This window comes from Sciurus vulgaris (genome assembly GCF_902686455.1).
Source record: "Sciurus vulgaris genome assembly, chromosome: 8".
In the NCBI taxonomy this organism is placed as follows: domain Eukaryota; kingdom Metazoa; phylum Chordata; class Mammalia; order Rodentia; family Sciuridae; genus Sciurus; species Sciurus vulgaris.
In genome coordinates, this window is record NC_136468.1 from 78,442,340 (window position 1) to 78,470,125 (window position 27,786).

The 27,786-nt window shown below is 35.3% G+C and overlaps 1 protein-coding gene across 1 annotated transcript; it reads right to left on the reverse strand.

The window, feature by feature from the left end:
• Positions 1 to 696: 696 nt before the first annotated feature.
• SOSTDC1 (sclerostin domain containing 1) lies at positions 697 to 5,640 on the reverse strand. Its single transcript, XM_079150835.1, has 2 exons — positions 5,282 to 5,640; positions 697 to 2,791 (listed from the first exon to the last, which is right to left on the reverse strand). Exons 1-2 carry the CDS (start codon positions 5,484 to 5,486, stop codon positions 2,376 to 2,378), a joined length of 621 nt encoding a protein of 206 aa, XP_079006961.1. The 5' UTR covers positions 5,487 to 5,640; the 3' UTR covers positions 697 to 2,375.
• Between the last annotated feature and the right edge of the window lie 22,146 nt (positions 5,641 to 27,786).

The window sequence follows — 27,786 nt, forward strand, 5'->3', positions numbered from 1 at the left end:
TGTGAACAAAAGACCTGACAAGAACAATTAGAGGAGGAAACATTTATTTTGGGGCTCCCAGTTCCAGAGGTCTCAGTCCACAGATAGAGATAAAACTCTCATAACTCAATTATTTCAGCTCTAAATTTTCTTGCATTGTCTCACACATGAGCTTTTGGGGGATACCTCAGCTCTAAATCATAATAATTATCTTAATTATCTTTAATATCCCATGTTGAGGTTGAACCAGGAGCCCACACAAATGAAATAATACATTTGTGGTATATCCAGGTATAATTATTATGAATACCCCATGTTTTCATATGATATAATATAATTTAATATCGGTTATTAAAACTAAAAAATAAATAGACTATCATTTATTTCTTTATTTAATGATATAATAATATTATTATAAAACCTATTATTATAAAACCTTTGTCTTTATATATGTTGAAACTCTTCTGTCTTTCATAGGAAGGTGCAATATTAATGTCCTTATTTAGCTCAGTATGCTATATGTAATATTCATGTAATTTTTAGGTTGAAATTACAAAAAGAGGAACAAGTTACTACAAAAAAAGTACTAAGGAGTCTTCCATGCTCAGAATCCAGAAGCAGAAAACCCAGGAAATCTTACTAATACATAGCCCAATCCATTGGATTTTCCTCATTTGAGTGATGGTATTAATCAGTTAATTGAATTAACACATAAACCAAATGATCTATAAACTGTTCCAAGACTATGATTATGTTGTTTAATATGACAACATGCCAGAATTGAAAACACTGAAATTTAAGTTGGGAGTTTTCTGTTGTTGTTTTTATTTCATTCAATTTTTTTGACTTGAGGACCATGAATTAATATTCAATGCCTGATTTTTCCACATTCCTTTCTTTCTCAAACTTAGCTTCAATTAAAATCACCTGGAAAACTTTATAAAAACTGCTGATATCTGAGTTCCACCCACAGAAATTCTGATGTAACTTGGATGGAAGCCAAGGGGCATTGGGTCTTACAATATCTCCCCCAGGTGATTATAATGAACAGCAGACTTGGCATCTACTGGTGTGTATAAATTCGGTATTATTACAACTCACTCCTGGACTGCCACCCAACTTTTTCAACCATCCCATTTACTGAAGAGATGGTCTCCCTTTTGCTCTTTTTTATTTATTATAGACATTTCTGTCCATGTTTGAATGTGACTTAGTTAAAAAAAAAAAAAAAAAAAAAAGCAATAACTGTGACTGGGGATGTAGGTCAGTGGTAGAGTATATGGTTAGCATGTACAAGCCCTGAGTTCAATCACTAGGCTAAAAAAAAATACTCCCACCATTATTCCATAATTTTTGCAAACATGAACCTCTTTACATATGTTATAGGCAAGGACAATAACTTTTGGCAGTGTTTATTTTTGTTAAAAGAAACTAATGGAATTGAAGGTCAAGTCACCTTCTGATTGCACAGACTATAAAGTATTACATAATTCAGTTTTACAAAGCATCTTAGTGATTTCAAAAGATCCATATTTGATAAAGTTCATGATGAAATACATACGTAATAAGGAGACTAAAATATTTATTTTACATATCTACAACATGTAATTTCATATATCTAGCTGAACCACAAATCATAGAGGAAAATATTAAGGCACATGAAAAAGCTTCAAAACATAAAAAATTAACATTTTGAAAAAAAATCACATGTGAGAGCTCATTAAATAATAACATTGACAAATAAATAATCAGCTTTACTTATTAGCTGCTGCCATGCATTTCTGGCATTCCATTCCAAGCGAGGGTCAGCATGCAGGATATAATTTCATACTATGAAATGTAAAAAGCTAGAGGGCTTATTTTTGAAGTGAAATGTCACAAGTTTTTTTTCTTTCAGAAGAAGATCTCCTCTGGCTGTTAAATTGTTCCCATGAAAAATTACCAAAAAAGCACCTTTCTGAAATGTTACTATGAAGATTCATAGCAACACTTTTTTTTTAACTTTTCTGTTTTGAAGGGGGTTTGTTTGGAAAGGGCAGGGATGGGCTAGGGAATGGAGAGTAAGAGAGCCTTTTTCTGTTTTAAAATGTAAAGATTCAGGTTTAGGGGTGTATATAGTGTCAATAGTCTTTTAAGAATTATGGGGAATTAAAACTACGGGATGTGTGGAATTTAAATGCAAATTGCACGCATGAACATACATACATCTTGAAAAACTTGAAAAGGAAAAGCAGTTCCCAGAGAAGGTCCTGATACTTAGGACAGTTTGCTGGGTTCTATTAAAGCAGAAAGCATATACTTTCAAGTGAGAAAATAGCAATGGCAGGCTTGAGTCTTCCAAGCAATCAAATCTGTAAAGCAGATGGTTAGTAGTCAGTCCAGTCTGAGTCTGAGTTCTAACTCATGCTGTGCTTGCTGGATTTGGTAGCTCTTTTCCGCTCTCTGTGATGCTGGGCTGGCTTGGCAGGAGACACACTCTCAAAGTTGTGACTGGACTCATTGTGCTGCCGGGTGTACCTCTTGCACTTGCAGGCAGTGACCACCGTAATTTTGTAGGTGCGTGTGCTGCCATCTTGGCACTGCAGCTGGATTCTCTGGGTGCGTGTTTTGTCATTAACACACCTCCACTCTTGGGAGCTCCTCCTGCTCCAGTATTTTGTTCCATACCCTCCTCCAATCCAGTTAGGAAGCACTGGCAGGGGCAAGCACTCGCCGGCACACACCAGCTCCTTCAGAGGGCTGATGCTGGTGCACTGGCCATCAGAAATGTATTTGGTGGAACGAAGTTCCCGGCAACCCACTTGAATCCGACCTGCAGAAAATGGAAAATAACATGTATCAAAGACAAAAAGCACATGAACATCTTTTTAAAAAGTAATCTGCAGTGACAAAAATAATATTCAAATGGTAACAAATTGTAAAGAGAAAGTGAACATCTACTTTGTTTTCACAGTGTAAAAATCTGCTAGATAGTTGTTAGAGACACTTTCATGAAAATCATCAATTTACATAAAGGCTATAACATTTTTTGGAAAAAAAATAATATGAGGACTGATTTTTTCATGTAAAACATTAGCTAATTGTTTATTAGAATATTTGAAAATCTCATTTGCTTAGTCTCACTTCCCTGAAAGGGTTTAGCAGCTATTCCATTTATGTGTAAATATTCATTCTTCAATGAGTTCAAAAGAGTGCACTTTCATGTTCTCTTTCTCATGGGTCATATTGGCTAATGTCTGCAAGTGCTTTTAATTAGGTTTAAAAAAAATCTGTTGAGAAAATGTGGAAAGTATTTATATATTGTGTGCAATGCATATTTGCTCCATAATACTTGATTTCAATTATAAAATTCAGCTGCATAGAATCATACATATGGTACAACCTCTGACATTTTGCATATCAAGCTTAATAACTACATTTTAAACCTAAATTCCCAAGCTATGTTTTTTAAAATACCAATAGTAAAATGTTTGAAATGCAAAATGCCACTACAACTCAAAATTTAAAGAATATAAAAACCCTTAAATCAGGAACGTATGGTTGCCATAACAACTTGGCTACATTTCCATGAATTTTATGGCAGAAAAATACTTAACATGTCTGATTTACAACTGCAAAAGGAACCATGGTGTTCATTTCCTGAATATTGGTTGTGGCAAACTTTTTGTTTAAGTTATTCACATTTGATAAGTCTATTCCTTAATTGACTATTTCTTGTTACATGCCTTATGTAATTAAAATAAAAATTAATGTTGAAATATTTGAAGTTTTCCTTACCATTGTTTTGTTATCTAAACTTTAGGAGAATTGCTTATAACAAACTTGGAAAGAAATCAAGTCTTGTTAACCAGGGGGGAAAAAAGAATATTTAAAAGCATAGGTTGATGAAATGTAAAAAATAAAAATTATAAAATACATTAAAGTGGTTGTACATAAACTACTGAAAGTTAACTCTAAGTATAAAGTGGACTAGGAGTTTTACTTCATCTCTGTGCCTCAGCACTTCTGAGGTAAGATATATAGCTTAAGGGAAATGTGATAGTTGTGGGAAAATATTTTTTTGTATACACATGCACACATATAGACCTAGAGTTTTGGACTGAAATTAAAGGGAAAACAACTGGCCTGGGCAGGGTGCTGGTCTTGCCTGTTTCTGAGTCCAGCTCACCTTCCTGCAGCTGCCCTAGGAATGCACCTGGAAACAGCCGGAGATGATTTTGATTTGTCTAGTTTTTTGTTCCTGTGCACGTAGATTCAGCATTTTTACACTGACAGGTCATTGACAATGAATACCCACCACATTGCACAGTAATCTGATAATAATCAGATATGCCTCTGTTCTTAAAAACATACATCTTCATGAAAATGAAAACACCTTGGATTTCTTGAGAAGACATTACCAGTCTTTTTAGCTCTGACTTTCCAGAGGTCAAAACTGCTTTAACAGTTGAATGGAGTTTAAGGAGGAGGTGCAAAAGATTTGTGAAGATTTCCTGTGCACTGTTTCTCTCTGTCTGTCTTAAAACCTGATTATTAACATGTGAACCCTTCGAAGGGAAAGAATGAAACAAAAGCTAGAAGAAATCTGACTCCCCTTAACTAGTGGTCAGTTAGTGTACCAATTAAACAGAATGCTTCCTGCACAACACTACTGTCATTTTAAATATCTTAAATTATAAAAATGTTCTCCATATCTCATAGAAATATACAATTACCTAAAATTTGATCCTGTTAACAACTTATTTCAGAAAAATGTGACTCCAACATTTTTAGTTTTATCCCTCTTTTACATTGAGCATCATCAAAACTTTAAACAATTTCAGTAGACATGTTATAGAAATCCATGTGGACAATTTTTTTTTTCTCTAAAAGCTTCCCTTTTCCCCTTGTGATTTATTATACATACTTAGGGTGAGCTACCTTTATACATGCTACCAAAATTGCACAGGTCCTGAAGTAAACTGATAAAACAACCTAAATTTAAATGATGTAGAACAAAGCTTCTTAAAATTCTCATTTTGCATAGATTTAGAGAACCAACAGTTTGATTCCTGGATACATTTTCTTTGTGGATGTCTGAAAACTAAACTTTGTACTAGCATTATCAAGCCACTATTTTCATTATGCTAACTCTAAAATCATACCTAGGGAAGATTGCCAATCTATGCATGCAACAGATTGCTTCCAGATTGTTTTACAAAATATATATAGTTCAAATTAGTTAATAATGGAATAATTTTACAGGAATGTGAGCTAATGCTACCAAAAAAGAAGAAAATCTGTACAAGTAGACCACACTTACTGTTGCGATCCAGTCCAGTGTTACTGAAATGCCTGCCTCCATTTCTGGCTTGATTCAACGTGCTGTTGCTGCTGGGGTGTGCTGGAACAGGTTTAACTACATGTGAATAAAGGATTTCTGTGGCATCATTTTTAAAAGCCAAACAGCTTTTCATTAGGATACATGCAAGGGGAATGAGATAGAAATGAATGGCAGGAGGAAGCATGGTGAGTAGAGGATCTGCTTGACTGAAGAGCTGGTTTATTCCTTTCCCTCTGCTTCTACACTGTAGCTGTGAAATTCCTCTTCAAGGTTCCCTTTATATATCCACAGAGGTTTGGCGTTCATTCAGGTGTAAAGTTGTGTAGAGCTTCAGAGTGAAAACACAGAGAAGGGGTGGGATCCCTACTTGACCCTGCAAAAGAATTTTACCAATGGAAAAGAAGGCTGCAGAAAAGGAGGAGCTTGGTATACAAATTGCCTGAAATTTCAGAGTTGGACTTAACTTGTCTGGGAACTGAAGCAGGCAGACACATTCTATAGCAACTCCGAACTCTCCTCTGCCATTTCCTCTCCTGAATCTAGTTCACATTCAAGTTTAATTTAAATGAAAACACGCTGCTGTTCATTTGAGGAGACTGGCTTTCCCACATTTGTTCTATTCTCGCCTCAGATTTTAGAGTATTTGAGGCATGGAGGGGCTTCTTCCCAGATAACAAGAGGAATTCATATGAGTTTACATAGTGTAGGATTTGGATGAAGTGCCTAGTTAAGCATGTCTTGTCTCTCAAGAAGTAAACCTTTTTTTTTTTTTTTTTTAATAAGTATAAGACACAGAGCTAAAATCTGCCCGCTGGACACACTTAAATAAGGCTGCTTTGATCTGCATGAACTACTGTGCTGCTAGGTAAATTATTGCCAGGGTTCTGTGGAGAATAACGAGCAGAGTTCTGCCTGCATTCAAGTAATTAATACCAATTTTCATCTTAAAGCAGTGCCATAAGCATTAACATTCACAGCATCACTTTACACGAAAGAAAAACATTCCTGAAAGATCGTTGTTTAACAAATTCAAAATAATTTTTTTTCAGTTTTTCTTTTGGTACAGAACACAGATCCTACCCATATTTATTAAACATTTTGCTCATTACTTAATTTGATTCTGCAGCACAAGTGAGAAATGCTGTATTTTTCTGAGCTGCTTTATTCATACCTAGAACAGATGTTCCATTAATTGATATTAGGTCACTAATCTCTCTCTCTCTCTCTCTCTCTCTCTCTCTCTCTCTCTCTCTCTCCTTCTCTGGGTTTATCCACAGAAGCACTATTGATATTATGGGAAAAGCAATTCTTCATTTTGGGGTCCTATCCAGGATGTTTAGCAGCATCCCTGACTCTACCCACTAGATGCCAGTAATAATCCCTGGTTGCAAAAAAGAAAAGAAAAAAACCCTCCAAATGTTGCCAAATGTCCCCAGTGGGTAAAATCATTCCTGAATGAGAACCACCAATTATCTATCCATCCATTTTATTATAAAAAGAAAGTAAAAACAATAATAAAAGTATAATTATTTGACAATAATAAGCAAATATTGTTCTTTCTTTGGGAGAAAAATAGTACTATGCTTTTATTTTAAGACAATGACTGCTTTTCCTTTAGAGGCATATACCAAAATATCCTCTGATGAAATGATACAGTGTCAGGAATAAATTTCATAAATAATATAGGAAGGGATGTTTGGGGTGTGGGTGCTGAAAGATTGGTCAGGAGTTGATGGTTGCTGAAGAAGGATGATGGGTATTCTGTTCACTCTTGTGTATGTTCAAAATTTTACACAATAAAAGTTTTAAAAATCAGAGCCAAACAATTTAATGTATATACACCTCTTAATAATAATTAGATCTCTATCTTAAGGTCGCATAGAGCCATTTATCCTAACATTCTTTCTGGAAAGTAAAATATCAGTTTATTTTGGGCAAATGGAGATTATCAATGATCCTTCTTAAATACTATTTATGAAGAATCTCTTATCCTGCTTATCAGAGGATATCAATTACACAAAATGGGTTAATATTAAACATTGACATGCAGATCCTCTTCCTACAGGAAAGAAGAGAGTCAAAGTATCTAACCCTTCTCCAGTATATTTTATCTTGTATGTTAGAATAGGAGATATTTGAACTTAATTATCAGGCTGAGTTAACAGATTGACCAAATTAATATAAAGCTGTTAAATCTACTCCGCACCTATATTCTATAGGCTTAGCCTTAGGATGCCACCTTTGGCAGAAGGAAAATGAGAAGAGAAGGCAATAGAGTTGGTGTATGTGGAGGAGAAAATTTCAAAGTTCTTAAGGACATACATATTTTGTGGGACCAAATTTAGAAAACTACTCTGATAAAAGAGAAATAATCATGAATTTAATATTAGTATTCCCATCAGTTTAAAACATCATTAAGAATTCTCACAAACTGAAATATTCTGATAAGATTATAGGTATAGAGAGTGAACATCATAATTGATTCTTTCTCATCTTTAGGCCTTTGTAGATACTTGTTTTTCCCCCTGCTTGGAACATTTTTACCTCACCCTCTTCTTCCTGGGTCAATACCTACTTTTCCTTCAAGTACAGTTTAGATGTCATTAGGACTAAGAAAACTTCTCTTGCCTCTAACTGAGTCTGGATTCAGTCTCCCATCTGTATGCACTACAGCAGTTAGTTGTCTGATGAGTTGGCAAGCCTCAGGACAGATGAACCATTTCTATTTTATAAATATCATTGGATAAGTAGGTAAATTAAATATTTAAGAAATATAGAAAAGTCTTTTAAAATGAAAAGATTGGTGAATATTTGTGATAGGCTACATGATTGCCAATAAGCTCTTCCTGAAGGTATTCCCACCCTTGCAGCAATCTCTTTTCTTGACTGAAGGATAAGTCTAGTAACTAATTTCCAGTGAATATAATCTATTCATATGATGAGATGTGACTTCTTTCTAAGACCAGCTTTCCAAAAGATTGTGACTTCCGTCTTGCTCACCTGCTCTAGCTATATTGCCTGCTTACTTTGATGGAAGCGTGCCTTGATGTGAGCTTCCTTAAGGACCACATGCATGTAACTAATGAGGAACAGAGGCTCTAAGCCAAATAGCCCAGAATTCTGTTAACCACATGGGTGATCTTAGAAGTAAATTCTCTCACTTAGTTCTTCAGATGAGTCTACAGCCCTGGCCTATACCCTGAATGCAGCTTTATAAAAGATGCTGAGCCAGAGGCACCCACAGGATCTAAAAGACAATAAACTTGTAAAAACTATTTGGGGGTGTTATACAACTATAAACAATCAATGTAATATTATTTGTGTAAATATGAAGTTGTGGTCATTAAGCCATTTTGTGAATCTTGCTATGTCCTTGAGAGTATCCAATGTGGAACAATTAAAAATGGTGACTATGCAACTTTCTCTCTTCATTTTGATACCTATTTTCCAGTTTAGAGCTGAATCATTAATGTAGTACCACTCACTATTAATAATCAAATAATGGGATTAAACTTACTAGTATTGGTCTAATAGGCAAAAACTTAGGAGTAATTTTCATGCTCTTAATAGTATTGATTAATCATATGACTCCTGGAATGGAAGCAGAAAATCTCAATTGGGATCTTTTCTTTCTTTTTTTTAAGGTCATTTTTCTTTCAATTCTAGAACTGGGCCATACTTCATTCCATAAAATGGAATGTTCTCCTGAACTTGAATTTTATTTCTGCCACCTGTAATCTATACGAAATTGGATATATTTCCTAAAACTCTATGTCATTTCTTAATCTATAAAACATGACCAAATGCACCTACTTCATGAAAAAAAAAATGTGTAGAGCATAAAACCTAGCCTAGAAGAAATGTGGAAAAGTCCATTAAATATTAATCTAAAACTACGGAATCTCTCTATAGTCTTTAAGTTGTATTTGCTTTTGTTTGTGTGTTTTTTGGGTGAGGGTCTCCAACATGCCAGACAAGTACTCTACCACTGATCTACACCCCCAGGCCCATCGTCTTCAATTTTAAGTATGACTTTGGAAAGATGAAAGAAGTCTCAAATAAATTCAACTATTCTATTTAAGGTGGAAAATAAAAAGTTAAGAAAAAGGAGATTGTCTAGCCTGACAAAATGAGAGGTAAATGTTATTTGGTTAAAAACAAAAAAAACAAAAACTTGACCATTTTTTTTTCATCTTTAACAATGGAAAACATCAAAATAAATGTAATCAAAAATATTTATTGGATGTAAGGATAAATATATCTGGTATTTTTATGGTTTTAACTATTTTCAGAGAGTTCTTGTTAATAGAATGGAACTTGTTAACTGGAAAAGTAATTAACCAAATAAGTTCAGATAAAAACCTTACAAACTACTATAGCATCTTCATTCATAAAAATCCCTAAAAAGAGGATGGGCTAACCACTTTTATTCATCTTATATCGACATATATTGAACCCAACATTTGCAAAGACAGTGCAGTCCAGGACTGCAAAATGACATGAAACCTAGTGGCTTCTCTAGTGGCCCCTTTCCCGAAAAGCTCCTATTTAGAATTCCACTAAAAGAAATACCCTTAACCTAATATTCCTGAACAATTTATTTCTTCCTCCCCCTCTTCTTTATTAGTTGTCTGCATTTTGGTTTTATTTGTAGAACAATTTTTTTTTTTTATTTTAAGCTTATTCAATATGGCTAACTTTAGTTTAGATAACTTCTGCTACAATGAAATGTATTACCTGATATAAAACCCAAGTAAAAATTCAAAAATTGAACGGATAGGTAACCAAATAGAGTTTCTCAATTTCTGCACCACTGACATCTTGCCTGGATAATTCTTTGTTTGGGTGTGTATGTGGTGGCCAAGGGTCTTGTGTATTGTAGGATGTTTAACAGCAGCATCCCTGGGTTCTACCTACCAGATGCTAACAATACCTTCCCCAACCTGAAATGCAAGCTCTAGGAAGTGGGTTAGAACGGCAGGGACAGAATTTTCATCTGATTCTACAAACTAGGGACAGTATTACATTTTCATTTTTACAGCCACATGCTACCTTGTATAATAGAAATTGATGTCCCCATCTTGTGCAGCCCATAGAGTCCCTAAATTAAATTTGACCAAGGCTAGAAGCATATTCAATACCATGTCCTCAGTGGTAGATGGGGACTGGAACTGGTTTTGTTCCTGGTTGTTCTCAACTGGGAGCTTGTTAGAAATGCAAATCCTGGGCCTGGACTCAGACCCGAGGCCCCTGAACCTGTGTTTTAAAAAGCTTTCCAAATAATTCTTAAATATACTGAAGTTATAGGTGCATTGTTTTAGGGTGCCATCACAACTGTGCTCTGCCATCTCATGACAGTTGTCTCATGAGTTTAAGTGGTCCTTTGCTCCCCATTCCTCTGGTTTGCACAGTCAGATGGAAGAACTGCCCTGCAGCTCAGCACACTTGAACCCATTTCCTTCTGCTACATTTATTTCTCCCTGGGACACTGTGTATTCCCAGGTTAGTGAGAAATGCTCTGTTCCACAAAAATGGGCCCTTAGAGCCATAAAAATTGCTACCTATGGTGAAATCATCCTGCACTAGAAATTTTGGCCGTCATATCGAATTTGCTCAGAAATCAGCACTGACCTAGATTCAGGTAAACTACTTTGATCACTGTGGTTTTTATTGTCGTCCACCAGCCTTAGGGGCATCCCAATCAAGCTTCCAGCCCTGGCAACATGTAGGGCTCCTTCACTCTTTCCTGAGAAGTATTTTATTCAAGTACCAGCAAGCTTCATGGCAAAGCCTAAGTCAGTTATGATCCCGTGTCACCAGTAGAACCTTGAGTTTAGAAGCTACAAGTGCAAAGTTCCCTGATATGTTGAGAGAGAGAGAGAGAGAGAGAGAGAGAGAGAGAGAGAGAGAGAGAGAACAAAAAGATTTTAGTAGAGAATTTAATCCAACAATGTCCATAGTATTTCATGAGAAATAAAGTTGTTACCAAATTTTCTAATTTTAATTCTGTTATTGTTTAATGAAATAATTTTCTTCCAAGTTATATTTAGGTGGGACCTGAAGGGGAAGGGGTCCCACAGCAAGAGCATAGCTGGGATGAAGGGGAAACCATAGGGGAGGAAGTGAGCTTCACTACATTGGGGGAAGGTTCATTGGAGCAGATCTTTGATTAATCCTGCCCTATAAGTTTACAAGTTTGGACATTATCTCATAGGCAATAGGGAACCATCAAAGGATATATATATGTGTGTGTGTGTGTATGTGTGTGTTTATTTTCACTAAGTGAAAATGTCATGTAATTTTATCATGTAAATAGAAAATTTACAGTATCCAGAAATTCTGCTCCTGTTCCCTCTTAGTAACTAATTCCTTTCTTCTCTCTAATATAATTCACTCTCCTAATTTCTGACACCAGTTATTAGTTTTGCCTGTTTTAAAAAGCTGACTTTTAAAACATAGGTCAACACTCCATCATATAGGTGCTGGCATAGACCTCTTTAAAAGACCCCCAAAACACAAGAAATAAAACCAACAATTAATAAGTGGTATGCCATTAAACTAAAAAGCTTCTGCAAGCTAAGGAAATGATTAAAAGCATGAAGAGAGAGCCTATAGAGTGGGAGAAAATCTTGACCAGCTACTCCTCTGATATGGGATTAATATCCAGAATATACAAAGAACTCAAAACACTTAACATCAAAAAAACAAATAATCCAATCAATAAATGGGCAAAAGAACTAAACAGAAACTTTTCATCAGAAGAAACACAAAAGCCAACAAATACATGGGAAAATGTTCAGCATCTCTAGCAATCAGGGAAATGCAAATCAAAACTACATTAAGATTTCATCTCCCAATGGCAATGTTCAAGAATACAAATAATAATAAATACAAGCAAGAATTTCGGAACACTTGTACATTGCTGGTAGGACTATAGATTAGTACAACCACTCTGGAAAGCAGTTTGGAGATTCCTCAAAGAACTAGGGATGGAACCACCATATGACCCAGCTATCCTATTCCTGGGTATTTTTCCAAAAGATCTAATACTGGCATATTACAATGATACAGCCTCATTAATGTTTATAGCATCACAATTTGCAATAGCAAAATTATGTAGTCAACCCAGATGCCTATAAACAGATGCGTGGATTAAGAAATTGTGCTTTATTTATTCAACAGAGTTCTATTCAGCCATTAAAAAGAATGAAATTATGGCATTTGCTGGTAAATGGATGGAAATGGAGAACATCATGCTGAGTGAAATTGGCCAAACTCAGGATCTCAAAGATTGAATGTTTTCTCTCATATGCAGAAGCTAGAACAAAATAAAGGAGAGGGGGAAGGAATGATAAGATATTTTATAAAGGACCAATCAAATACAAATGAATAGATGAGCAAAAGGAAATCTAGCAGACCAGGGGAAGTGAAGGAGGACTGGAGGGAAAAGGGGGAAATATGAATTGAGAATGATTTTTATGCATGCATGCCTTTGTCAGGATGAACCCACTACCTACAACCATAAAGCTCTTAAAAAATAAAAACTGAAAAGCAGACCTCTTTTATTGTTATGTGATATCAGCTTATGGGAATCCCCTACAATTGATTTATCCAGTCTACTAGATTGGGATGACTCCAGGTTTTGGTTAGCATAATAAGCACTCCTATACCTGTCTCTTGAGGTGTGTAGTTATGCATTTTTGGATGCATATCTAGTTATGAAATGAATGCGACGTAGGATGTACGTTCAACTTTAGTAGATAATACTAAAAAGTTTTCCAAAGTGATCTTATTGATTGAATTTCCATTAGATTTGAAACAAGAACAAAATCAACACTATGGTTCAGGACACTGAATCCAGCTGTGCTGTATTAGATGGTTTAGCTGTGGTGGTACTAGAACACCAGGAGAAGGAGCATTATTGAGAGAGCCCTGGTTAAAAGAATAAGGTGCTGAACCTGAAGGCAGGAGGAAAGATTGAGAGATACTGTGGGGCTAGGCTGACGTGCAATTAGAGAAGACAAAGATGAAAATGAAGTTCTAAATTCTGGATAACTGACATCAAGAATACAAACATAATAAATGCTAGAAAGGATGTGGAGATAAAGGAACACTTTTACACAGTTTGTGGGATTATAAATTAATACAATCACTACTGAAATCAGCATGTAGGTTTCTTTCTTTTTTTTTTAAATTTTTTTAGATGTTGATAGACCTTTATTTTATTCATTTACTTATATGTGGTGCTGAGAATTGAACCCAGTGCCTCACACTTGCTAGGCAAGTGCTCTACCACTGAGCCACAACCCCAGCCCAGCATGGAGGTTTCTAGAAAAACTAGCCATGGAACCACCATATGACCCAGTTGTACTAGTCCTCAGCATTTATCCTCAAGAATTAAAGTTATACTATAGTGACACATGCATACCCATGTTTATTGCCGTGCAACTCAATAGCCAAACTATGGAACCAGCCTAGGTGTCCATCAATGGATGACTGGATAAAGAAAATATGGTATATATTCACAATGGAGTTTTATTCAGCTACAAAAAAATGAAATTATGTCACTTACAGAAAAGTAGATGGAACTTGAGAATATTAAGTGAAATAAGCCAAATTCAGGTCAAGGGTTGTATGTTTTCTTTCATATGTGGAAACTAGCAAGGAAAAAGGAAAAGAAAGGTGACAGGAGGGCAGGGGGTTCTTGTGAAAAGCAAAATGAGATTAGTACTAAAGAGGAAAGGGACAAAGGGGTAGGAGGAAGAGAGGAAGGTGGGGAAGTGCTGGGGAGTGTTATTGATCAAAGGATTTTGTTGTATTGTGTTGTTATTAATATGTAACTACAAATCCCTCCATTATGTACAACTATGATGCACCAATAAAAAAAATGGAGGAAAAAAAGTAAAAAATAAAATAAATAAAATAAAACTGGATGACTGAGAAACTGTGGTGTCAGGAGAACCAGGGTTTGGAAAGGACAATTTTGAGTGTAGGCTGACTCAGGATGAAGTTAGCATGCTGATATGAATCCAAGAGAAGGTGTCTCAGGGACAACTGGAAACTGAACTCAAGAAATTTTTCCAGGTACTGACAACAGTTTCACTAGGACGCTCTCCTACACGATATTATGATAGACGTTGGTTTAGTAACTTATTGTGAAATAACACTGGCTTAAGACTTTCATTTGTATATCTACAGTCACCTAATAATACTCCTGATCTTTTTTATTTAACTTCCTGGTTTTAGAAATTCCCAAGGAAGACGAACGATTGCATAGATGTGTATGTGCAGGCTTATAAAATGTATGCCTTGTGTTTTATGTGAAACCATAAATAACAAGAATCTCTCAGATCTATTTTATTGCCCATACATCTACTGGCTTACTTTGAGTATTCATCACCAATTGCTGTTATAACTTCTTAACTCATCTCTTGCCTTCCATTCTTATTATCCTAAAATGCACTCTCCACAATTCGAATTTACAACACATATCTGAACATCTCATTTAAAAGTAAGCTCTTCCCTTTACTTACACAATAAACAAACATCTTTGTGAGCCAGCTACCCCATTTCTTGCCACTCCCTCACCTGGGTTTTATGCTTCAGTAGTAGTTTCTCATACCTGCCACTCTATTTCATACTTTCATGCCTTTGCATATCTCATTTCTCCTCCCTAGAACACCTTACCGTCCTCTGATCTTTTCATAATTCAAAATTCTGCTCCTTGAAGCCTTTCTTCTACACACAGATTTCATCAAATGACATGAGAGAAAAATAATGACAATTGCACAAAAGTAGGCTTTTCTAAATATATGGGATATGGATCTGTGAAAATTCTGCTCTATAATTTAAGACAGTATAACAACATTTATTTTAGTCTCAATAAAATTGTGTGATTTCCTTTTACTTTTCCAGTCCTAACATTGGGCAAACACATTTAAGATCAACAAAATAATTTAAAATATAATAAAGTGATGCACTAAAACCCATGAGAAAATAATAAAATTCTTAACATAGAATATATACCTAATTTATGAGGCTTGAAAGGGAATTCTACTTTAAATATTCAGTTTTCTGAACAAGTATCTTTTTTACTGTTCCCCTAACAATAACAAGAAAATTAATGTGTTACTTAATAATAATCTTATATTAAAAATCACTGAACAAATGTAAAAATGATTACATTATGGAGAGATTCACACAAATTTCTTTTTTCTTTTTGATTTTAACCACAGATTTTAAATTTATTTTATTTTATTTTTTTCAGGTAGATTGATAAGTTTATTATAATTTTGTGAAATGGATATTACTTTTTAAAATTTTTTATTTTTTTCATGCACTTATTTAGGGTACTAATGTCTGTCTCCTTCTGTCCTTCCCATCCCCACTGCCAAACCCCTCCCTTCACTCCCCTCTGCATAATCCAAAGTTCTAGGGCTAGGGAGATAGCTCAGTTGGTAGAGTGCTTGCCTTGCAAGTACAAGGCTCTGGGTTCAATCCCCAGCACTGCAAAAATAATAATAATAATAATATTAATAATAATAATAATAATCCAAAGTTCTTTCATTCTTCCCTACTCACCCCAACTATGAATTAGCATCTGCTTATCAGATAAAACATTTGGTCTTTGGTTTTTGAGATTGGCTTATTTCACTTAGCATGATATTCTCTAGTTTCATCCATTTACCTGCAAATGCCATAATTTTATTCTTCTTTAAGGTTGAGTAATAATCCCATTGTGTATATGTACCACATTTTCTTTATCCATTCATCATTGAAGGGTACCTAGGTTGGTTACATAGTTTAGCTTTTGTGAATTTAGCTACTATAAATTTTGATGTGTCTGCATGTGATGTTATTTTAAGACATTTGGGTATAAACTGAGGAGTGGGATAGCTGGGTCAAATGGCGGTTTCATTCCAAGTTTTCTTAGGAATCTCCATACTACTTTCCATGTTGGTTGCACCAATCTGCAGTCCCACCACCCAAAGGATGTGTACCTTTTCCCTCACATCCTCACCAACACTTATTATTGCTTGTATTCTTGATAATTACCATTCTGACAGGAGTGAGATGAAATCTTAGCGTAGTCTTGATTTGCATTTCTCTAATTGCAAGAGATGACGAACATTTTTTTTACATGTTTGGTGATTGATTGTATTTCTTCTTCTTTGAAGTGTCTGTTCAGTTTCTTAGCCCATTTATTGACTGGTTTCTTTGGTTTTTTTTTTTTTTTTTTTGGTGTTAAATTTTTTGGAGTTCTTTATATATCCTAGAGATTAATGCTGTATCTGTTGTGTGTGTGGTAAAGATTTTTTCCCATTCTGTAGGATATCTCTTTATGTTGCTTGTTTCCTTTGCTGTAAAGAAGCTTTTAGTTTGAATCCATCCCATTTATTGATTCTTAATTTACTTCTTGCACTTTAGGAGTCTTGTTGAGGAAGTCAGGTCTTAAGCTGACATGATGAAGATTTGGGTCTACACTTTCTTCTGTTAGGTGCAGGATCTCTGGTCTAATTCCTAGGTCCTTGATCCACTTGAGTTGATTTTTGTGCAGGGTGAGAGATAGAGGTTTAATTTCATTTTGCTGCATATGGATTTCCAGTTTTCCCAGCACCATTTCTTGACAAGTTCATTTATTCTTCAGTGAATGTTTTGGTGCCTTTGTCTAGTATGAGATAACTGTACTTATGTGGGTTTGCCTCTGTCACACAGATTTCTACCATTTTAAAAATGGGGGTTGTGAAAATTATTAAAAGAAGCATATGTATACTATAAAAAATCTAAATAGCTTATTAACTAGAATGATGGATAAAATCTATCTTTTTCCATCCCTTCCCCAATTCATTCTCCAGAGATCATCACAGTTAAGAATTACTATGATGTTTTTTCCAATATTTTCTTCATTAACAAGAACATTTATAAGGTAGGATATGTTACGGTTTGGATGTGAGGTGTCCCCCAAAAGCTCATGTGTGAGACAGTGCAAGAAGGTTCAGAGGAGAAATGATTGAGGTGTAAGAGTCTTAACCCAGTCAGTGATTTACTCCCCTGATAGGGATTAACTGAGTGGTCACTGAAGTGGTAGGGTGTGGCTGGAGCAGGTGGGAATTGGGGCGTGGCTTGGGGTAAATATTTGTGTCTGGCAACTGGCATCTCTCTCTGCTTCCTGATCTTGTGTGAGCTGCTTCCCTCTGCCACACTCTCCTGCCTTGATGTTCAGCCTCACCTAAAGCCCTGAGGAATGGAGCTGGACTAAGACCTCTGAAGCTGTGAGCCCTTGAATAAACCTTTTCTCCTCTACAATTGTCCTTGTTTGGTCATTTAGTCACAGCAATGTAATAGCTAACTAAAACAGTATATGTATAATATATATTTTTAATTTTTTCCATAAAGACTGGCTCATGCTATCCATGTGATATCTTACAGTGTATTTTGCATTTAATGATCTATTTTGTGCATTTTCCCATATCATAACACACAGATTTACCGCATTCGTTTTAATCACTTCACTGTATGGATGTGCCATAATGTATCAATTCAGTTCTCTATTGATGGATATTTACAGAATTTTCAGATTTTCTCATTTGTATGTGGCAGGATATATGTTTTGAACTAGTATGTTCCCTGTATTTGTGTGTGTGTGTGCTTGTTTTGATTTTGTTATTCCTATTCCCTTTATCCAGGTAGTTGGGGAGGGGCAGGTTTGGGAGTGGAAGAATAGGGTTTGTCCTGTGCACTTCATGAAAGACCAGACACCAAACCCTACTCCCTGGCAATGTCCCAGACAGGAGGTTATTGAGGCTTCAAAAGGGATGGAAACATAAATCAAAGATTCCAAGGGCAAACAAGGATATGTAATTCCAGAGTCTCTACACTGGAAGGTGTCGTGCAGACTGGGCCTGGTCTGTTTGGCAGTAGCTAACGGGGAATGATCACTGATGACGGATGCCTGGATGGGCATACACAGTGCCTTGGTTCTACGTGGTTTTCACTTTACAAAGTCCTTGGTGAGGAACCAGAGAAGGAGGAAAGGGAAAAATAAAGGTCTGGTTTTTAACTTTAATTGATTTGAAAATATAAAGAAATGCAATTTTTTGCACACCAAAGCAATTCATACCATCTTCATAGACATTTCCAATTTTGAAGACACCAAGATACTTTATACATCTTGAGATGCTTCAAATCTGATTTTAACTTTGGAACCATTTTATCCATAAGAGGATAATTTATTTACATTGATTAAAGAGAAAATGCCCATTTTAAATAGTGTTCTTTTATCATGACAGTTACTTGTGGAATTCTGTGGTGTCCATTCTTCCATTTAAAAAAACAATTCCAGGGCTGAGGTTGTGGCTCAGTGGTAGAGCACTTGCCTCACACGTGTGATGGGTTTGATTCTCAGCACCACATATAAATAAATAAAAAATAAAGATCCATCAACAACTAAAAAAATTCAAACAAAAATAAGCCATACCTTCACTAGAGTCTCAAATTATTAAGGATTTATTATATCACTTTGATTTTGTACCAACATCAAGCATAGTCTGAAATACATATGAAGAAATAAGACTTAATAGTTGGTTTTGAAGAGAAAGATAATACTTTATAGAAAAGCAGTTCATGCATTATGACCATTACTTTTTTGTTTGTCATTGCTTTTACCGTTAGTTGATACTTTTGAAATCTTTTGAAAGTTTAGTCTTGTTTAAGGTTGGCAAAAGACTAAGTCAATTAAAAATTTCATGGAAAAAAAATTAACCATCATTCTCTGATTAAGAGGCACTGATTAAAATTGCTTTCGACAAGAAAAGACAAAGTGGATCCTTAAAATGTCTAATGGTTTTGAATTTTATCATGTCAAGGAATAGTTGATATTGTTTTCAGGTCTAATTCTGCAGCTCGTTTAAAGTGCAGTTGGGGGATGTCTGCTGCCAGCATCTGGGGAGGCCAGGCTTCTCTGAGAAACAGCCAAACAGGATCTCGAAACATACTGGAGACAGTCCCTTCCTGCCAGGACATGGCAGGCTGTTCGGTGACCATCTAAATGTTCTGCTAGTTTTGTTGCCATACTTGGTAGTCCCAGGAATCTGGCTAGCTTCAGAAGTCAAGCAAAACAAAATACAACTGTGCACAGCCACACCCTATGGTGACTCTGTCTCCAAATACCTTACAAGTCCCAGGCTGAAGCACTTGAAAGGCTTGTATCCCTGCAGATCAAATCTTTATAAGATTGAGCCTTTAAAGACAACCCTTAAGCACATAAATGTTGTCATTTATAGCACTCTTTCTGTACTATTTTGCCTTTCCAATTATAAAGGTGGCTAATGCACATGATAATTACAGTTCCTTAAAATTTATTCACTCTCGAGCAGATCAGCTCAGAAATGTTGGCACAGTTTCAGGGTTCTTTAACAACTGCTTGCCAAACCACTCTTTGATCCAGTGAAATCATCATATGATTCAAAACAAGGCCTACAGCCTTTTGAGAATTCACATCTTAAATCCTCATCTGCATTGTCTAACCTCCCCATGTTTAATCTAAAACTGATTTTTCCTTATCAGTGACAAAGGAATACATTTTTCCCTGTGGGATTTATAATGTGCTTTCTTTGTTTCCCTTCATTTATTCACCATTTTAACTAACATATACAGAGGGCTTATTATGTCCTGGTGACTGACTTGCCCTACAGTTGTAGAACTAAGCTGCTTCTCCTAAATTCACAACATAAGGTGGAGGCAGTCAGTTAAACAGATAATTACAATATAAGGTTTTAAGGGTGGAGTAAAGGAAGAACAGAGAAGTAGGGCTCAAAGCTACTGGTAGAGGCCCAGAAGATTTCCCATAGAGTTGAATGCTGAGTAGAGCACTAAGAATAAATAATAGCAGGCAAATGATAAAAGCAAGTGAGCTGGGTATTCAAGAAAGGATTGTATATGCACCCAGGTCTGACAGGGAGAGAAGGCATGGCAAATTTTAGAAACTAGAACTGTATTACTTGTTTTGAAATGCTTCCCATGGAGTAACTAGGAAAGAGGTGGGAAAGATAAGCACACCAATATTTTGAATAACCATTTTTTGTCCTTTGGAGACATTTTAATTTTATTATAAAGACAATGGGATCCCTGGAAGAACTTTAAGCAAAAAATGATGCCACCAGTGTGGGGGTCTTATGTAGATTACACTGACAGATTATAGCGGAAGTTAAATTCAAAATATTTGGCATGGAATAATCACGTCTCAAATCAAATTATGGAGGACTGAGGAGTGTCTGGACCTGAAAACAGTACTGGGAAAAGAACTAGAGGGTTGGGCCATCCCCTCTGTGGATCAGGACCACCACAAAGGAAGAAAATCTAAAGAGAGGGTAAAGCAGAGAGAAGGGGGGAAAACATGGCAGGAAGGAATGGGGGACAGAGGGAGAGAGAAGAGAAAAGGGGGGGCAGTGGAGGAGGGGTGAGGTGATGATGAACGACACCTGTTGCTGAAGTCATAGCTCCCAGCTGAAGGTGAAAGGGGCAGGGAGGGACCTAGGATATTTCAATAGCATTCTGTGTCTTCAAAAAAGAGATGAATTAGTATCTTATTCATCTTCACATCCTAACGCTGTTGCGTCAGTTACTTGTTTGAATCTAGTCTATTCTTGAAATAATGCAAAATCATTTGTGGAATTTCTTCATATCTTCCATTCATATGAAGTGAATATCATATCCAATTGATTTGGTCAAAACTCGTCAACGGCTTTCTTTGTGTTATGTGTTTTAGGCCTACCAACAAATGCTATCAGAGCTTCCCTCGAATCATAGTCAGAGTCTAATCACTTCTCACCAGTTCCACTGTTATCTTGTCCAAGACACCATCATCATTTTAGTCAGACAACTGCAAAGTTTTCTCTCATCTACTTCCATTGATGGGCATAGCTTCCTCGCTCATAACACACACCCTACTTCCCTAGTGGCTTTCTATCACCTTATCAAGATCACCTTATCAAGATTGAGACTGGGTAAGCTGGTCCCTTGCTACATGTTTGTCTCCATCTGCTCCCACTCTCCTTTTTTGTCCCAATTGTACTACTGTCCTAGAGACTGCACAAGCCATGCCCCTTTTCCTATAATATTCCTCCTTCAGATGTCTGTTATTCAGGTGTCACCAGGCCTGAAAAATTTTCACTAGTCATCTTAAATTAAAATAGTTCTGATCATCATTACATTTAAATTTTTTTTAAAGCAATATTATTTGTTCCAGTTAGTTGTACATGACAGTATTATGCATTTTGATAGATCATGCATAAATGAAGTATAATCTCTCCTTTTTCTGATTATACATATTATAGGATTACATTGGTCATGCAGTCATACATGTGCATGAGGTAATAATGTCTGTTTCACTCTACTATCATTCCCACCCCCATACCCCTTTCCCTTCCTTCATTCCCCTCTACCTAATATAAAGTAACTCTGTTCTTCCCATCTCCCAGTCCTTATTGGGAATTAGCATCTGCATATCAGAGAAAACATCCGGCCTTTGGTTTTTTTGGGTTTGACTTATTTCACCGAGCATGAGCATTACATTTTGTTTTGTTGACTTTGTCCCCCTTCCTTCCACTGGGCTTCCAGAAAGTAAGATCCTGGGGAGGAAGACCTTTGGTTTCTGTTCCTGTTGGCTCCCACTTGACTGGGAAGTATCTAGAACTTAGTTGGCGCTCTATATTTCTTGACTAAATTGATAAATGAATGAATGAATGAATAATTATTTCCTGCATAGCACTTCTTTTCTGCTTGATGTGCTACAAAAAAACCATTATTATTTATACAAAAGTGTTATGGAAGAGAGCTCAGTTCCTTCATTCTGCAAATAGGTTTTCAAACACTGCCAGAATTCCAGAGGGTAAACACACTTCATATGGGAAAGAAAATGGCAGTTACTCTGCAGTTACTTTATCCTAACCTTTAGGATAAAGGTTAGTGAACTAATTGAGAACTTAAAATCTTTTGGGGATTTCCAGATGAACTGGGAAAGGCACAAAGTTCCCTTAAAAATGGTAACTTTTCAAAGGAAATAACATCTTTGTAATGGGACAACCTACAAATATTTAGAGATAAATTAAATTAAAAATTCACACTGCACACCAAGACATAACCACTGTTATCATGTCAGTGCATCATTGATAATTTTATGAATATGATAGTATATTGAAAGATAAATTAGGATGAGAATGCTTAAATGAAATTGATATTATAATCTTTCAGTTCAATGTATTTGTTGTTTCATTTATTTTTATCCTTGAGTCAAGTTTTGCAGTTTTCTTTATATCTATACATTTCTCAAGTTTAATCATTGGTATTTTATATTTTAAATTGCTGTTAACATAAGATTTTCTTCCCATCATATATTCTAAATGTTTATTGAAAAGCTTTTAATTTTGATACTTGATCTTGTAACTGACCATAGTTAATACTAATTTTTTAATTATCTCAGTATTTCTTGGCAATGAAATTATCTGCCAATAATGTTAACTTTATTTCTCCCTTTTTAATATTTATATTTTTATCTCTGTCATCTATTTCTATTTGCTCTTCTCATTGAAATTATCTATCAATGTTAAACCATATCTGTGATGATGGGCAATCTTGTCTTATTTCTGACTTGACATGGAAGGATTCTAGTACATCATATTTTAACTTTGTGTTTCAAAAAGACACTTTTTGGTTGTCTTCTAAACTTTGATAATTTAAACAACACTGAAGCAAAGATATTTGTGCATAAATATTTTTATATTTTATTATTTCATTAAAATGGATCCAATGATGCTTGCTTTATGATGCCAACTTGTTTCCAGAGCTTGATGTAAACACCCACAAGGTGTTTAGGTCTCACTCTTATCAGTATTTAGATTGTATTGTCAATTTTTAAAAAGCATTGTAGCTGGCAAACATTGTTTTATAAACTTAATATGTAATAAATACCATATATTTTAATTTTCATTTCTTTGTTCATTTTTATGTTTGGTTACTTGTTTACTTATTGATTGGATATTTGTACTTCCCATGCAAATTAACTATATTTTAGTTCTATATTTATATTTGGTTTTGAAAATAAAAATAGAATGACTTCCTGATTATGGTGTATGCTACTTTTGCTACATTTGCAAATAGTGCCAAGTGGCTTTTCAAAAATATTGTATTGAATAATCTTCAGCTATCTGTGAAAGCAATTGTTTCTTTCTACCCACACCAAAGCAGAGAATGATCATTTTTAATTGAATTGCCAATTCAGAAAGTAATTGCATTATCATCTATAAAATTGTGAATAAAGGGGACTATTTTGGATGTTTATCATGAGGGTTTTTTATTATCATCCTCTTCATCTTTAAATTGTTTTTGCTTTAATCTATGTATTTGTAAGATATCTTTAACTATAAATGCTTTGTCATAAGCAAAATATTCTTTCAGTTTGGTTTGCCACTTACTTATGCTTATGGGTGGTTGTTGTAACCAACTCTTGTGCCCTAGCTCAGGCCCTCCAGCTGTCCCCCCTTTCCAGCTATCATTGCACCAAATCTTGGCAGGTTTTGCCATCCAACTTCACTGGGGTGCAACCTGAGAGCATTTGCTCAAATTCTTGTCCCAAATCTCTTGCTTCCTACTCTGGTTTTACTGACCCCTCAGTAGCATACTCTAAAGAATTCACTTGCACTCTTTGGTGCAGCCTCCAATCCTGAAGATATCAATACCTTTTGATTATTTTCACCATTGATGACTCAGACCTGAAAACAAAGGTGTTTCTTCGAGTGGACATTGTAAAGAAAAAATAAACGAAGTGGATATTATGAGTCTCCTCAGCACATCTCTTGGAATAGAATAACCTGACACACAGAGGGTGGCCAACAGGATAATGTGTCCTTCTACTAATTTTTTCTGCTGTCCTATTTCCCACCTTCTGTGACTTTCTTCTGTTGTCTGGGATCACATTCCTAAATAAACTACCCACAAATAAACCTGTGTCTTCAGCTCTGCTTTGAAGCTAAGTCATATAGGCTTTTCACATATAGGGTTTACCTGTTTTGGTGTATGCATGTAGGTATGCGTGATCACATACATATAATTCATATTTCATGGTTTCCAACTCTATCTTCATATTATAAAGGATTTTCCTATCATCAGGGTCAGATAAATATGTATACACATTTAGCTTTTTGTGATTGATTATCTTTATTATATGAAGTTTACTTGGTAGAGGATGAAGGATAATGATGTTTTTTGTTATTTTCCCCAAATAATTATATAAATATTTAAAAAGTCTACTGAACAATTAGTCTTTGCCCCCTAATTTTTTCCTTACTACTAGAGTTTCAGGAGAATTACAGTTTAACAAGAGACCATCCTCTTATTCCTACTTTTCTTCACATATTATGATTGTGAGTTCACTAGCTAAATATACATAAATGTAAAGATCCACAGAGCAGAAGCAGATGCCGATTTTTGATTTCCTAACTGGAGTCTTAGCTGCTAGTGACAGTCCACACAGAGGCTCGTCACAGCAGAGTGAACAGCCAGATTCCTGCTTTGCCATTGGTCTTAAACATCTGGGGACTATTTCCCCATCCCAGATGAACTTAACATTAACAATATAATTGTTTCCATTTATGTACACTCTCATAAACACAAAATTATGTAGCTTTTTTGTTATTGTTTAAAATTTTTTACATAAACCTAAATATTAGCAAGGCTATACCCACATGATGGTAGGTTATAGGGAACAGATGATATCCTGGGGTCAATGATTTCATGGCCTTAATTTTTCCAGTGTCTCAAAAATAAATAATAAATAGACTTGTCCCACAGTCATGCACTAAATATTTTGTGTATAGGAAGCCATTCCTGACTCTCATACAGGTGTCATTAAATTTTTAATCTATTCCTTTGACAAACTCTTCCATAGGCTATTGAGGTTTTTAAAGTGTTTTAATATCTAATGGTGTAAATCCCTTCTCAGTATTCTTGGTTTTCAAAAATTTGTTGGCTGATTCTTCTAGTTGAACTTTAAAATCCCTTTGTCAAGTTCTCTCAAGAATGTGGTAAACATGGAGAGGCACCACCACAAGCCACATCAGGAAAGGGCTTGCTGCCCAGCTGCAGGGAGCGTCCAGCTGTTGGCCCCTTTGGGTCATGCTCTTCCTGAGGCCACTTCCTTCGGATAACTGGATGAAGTGGTGACAAAGAGAACTGTTAATTTCAGATGTCCTGGAGTGGTTCCATTGAGCAATATCTGCTCTGGAGCTTCTCTCTGCTTCCATTGCCAATCTCTAATAAATGTCTATGCTGGATTCCATCTCAGCCTCTTTCTCTGGAAAACTTAATTTGTGACAAACTTGATTGGAATAGTGCCAAACCTATCTATTGGAAAAAAACCTGATTTTCTCTTAAAACTCCACTTTCCCATTTAGGAACATGAGCATATTTGTCGAAGTCTTTTTGTTAATCTTGTGATTGCATAATTTCCTTAAAACAGTAAGAAGTGAACTTCTTTTTCTCATCTGATTAATTTTGGAAGTCTTTTATATTTTTTAGCAAATCTCTTTTCATATGGGATTACAGATTTTTAAAGATTTTTAATCCAGTTTTCTTATGTTGTTTTTGTTATTGATTTCCCCTGTATAAATATAACTTATTGTATCTTCTATGACCTCCATCACTTATATATGAAATGTTTTAATAGTAACACCAGTGAATTTGTTGACAAAGTACATTTATTTAAAACACTGTACACATTTTTCCCATCAAGTTTCCTCTCTTCTTCCCACTTTTCCCTTACATAATGAAATGAGAAGAATTATATATCAAAAAGATTTTATATATACATGAGAAGAATTATATATCAAAAAGATTTTATTCCAGTTTTTCACATTTTGAAAGTAATCTCAGTACTAATAGCAGTCATCTTTTGAGTGCCTCTATGTACCAGGAAATGGTACAAAAATGCTCTGGTGATATTACCTATAATCTTAGCTGCCACCCTGCAAGAGCACATTATAACATACACTTTTCAAATAATGTATATAACTTACCCATTACCAATAGCTAGCATTTATTAAACCAGGAGTCAAAACTTAGATGACTTAATCCTAAAATATGAAAAATAAAATAAAATAAATCTAAAGAAGTTTTTCCCAAGCAACATACTTTTCCTAAGTTCCCATTCTCTTTTATCACCTATCGTGTACACACACACACACACACACACACACACACACACACACACACACAAACACGAATGCCACAATAATCTCTGAATGTGTATTCTGTATGGCATTCAAATGAAAAGAAACACATAGACTAAAAAGGTAAATTGCACCTTCAACCTAATCCTAAATATTTTTCCTTCTCCCAAATATTTTTCTATGTATAATTTTCAAAGAAATTTGAAAGAAAGCCTACTTTATTTTCCTTAAGCTCTGTATAGGGCATTAATATCCAGGACATACAAAGAACTCAAAAAACTTAACATCAAAAATACAAAGAACCCAAGCAACAAATGTGCAAAGGAACTAAACAGACACTTCTCAAAAGAAGAAATACAACTGGTCAATGAATACATGAAAAACTGTCCAACAGCTTTAGCAATTAGAGAAATGCAAATTAAAACTACACTGAGATAATTATCTCACTCCAACCAGAATGGTAATTATCAAGAATATAAGTAACAATAAATGTTGGAGAGGATGTAGGGAAAAGGGTACACTTACACATTGTTGGTGGGATTGCAAATTGGTACAACCACTCTGAAAAGCTGTATGGAGATTCCTCAAAACACTAAGAATGGAACCAACACTTGACCCAGTTATCCCACTTAGTATATATCCAAAGGATTTAAAATCAGCATACTTCAGTGACACAGTCACATCAATTCACAATAACTAAGCTATGGAGCCAATCTAGAAGCCCTTCAACAGATGAATGGATAAAGAAAATGCACTATTTATACACCATGGAGTGTTACTCAGCCATAAAGAAGAATGACTTTATGAGATATGCTGGTAAATGGATGGATCTGGAGTCTATGATGCCAAGCAAAACAATCCAATCCCCAAAAAACAAAGGTTAAATGTTTTCTTAAGCTTTGTATTGTATTTTATAATAAATCTGATATTATTTATTTAATCACTTTCCTAATGGGTAGATTGCATTTAGCTTAACATAATAATGGAAACTGTGACATAACTAACAACTTTGAATATTTTAATTACAAAAAATTCAGTCATGCACTGCATAATGACATTTCAGTAAATGATGAACTACATACGTAATAGTGGTCCCATAGGATTATAATATAACCTAGGTGTGTAGTAAATGATATCATCCAGGTTTGAGTAAATACACTCAATGTTCACACAATGATGAAATAACCAAACAATGCGTTTCTCAAAATGTATCTCTGTCATTAAGTAATGCATGACTTTAACACATTGCTCACTATCCTAATG

What these genes read in the sequence shown, in the direction of transcription:
- SOSTDC1 (XM_079150835.1), bottom strand. Translation starts at nt 5,486, where the DNA reads ATGCTTCCTCCTGCCATTCATTTCTATCTCATTCCCCTTGCATGTATC. An exon ending in CACTGGACTGGATCGCAACA is followed by an intron (nt 2,792 to 5,281) that starts GTAAGTGTGGTC and finishes CATTTTCTGCAG; the next exon opens with GTCGGATTCAAGTGGGTTGC.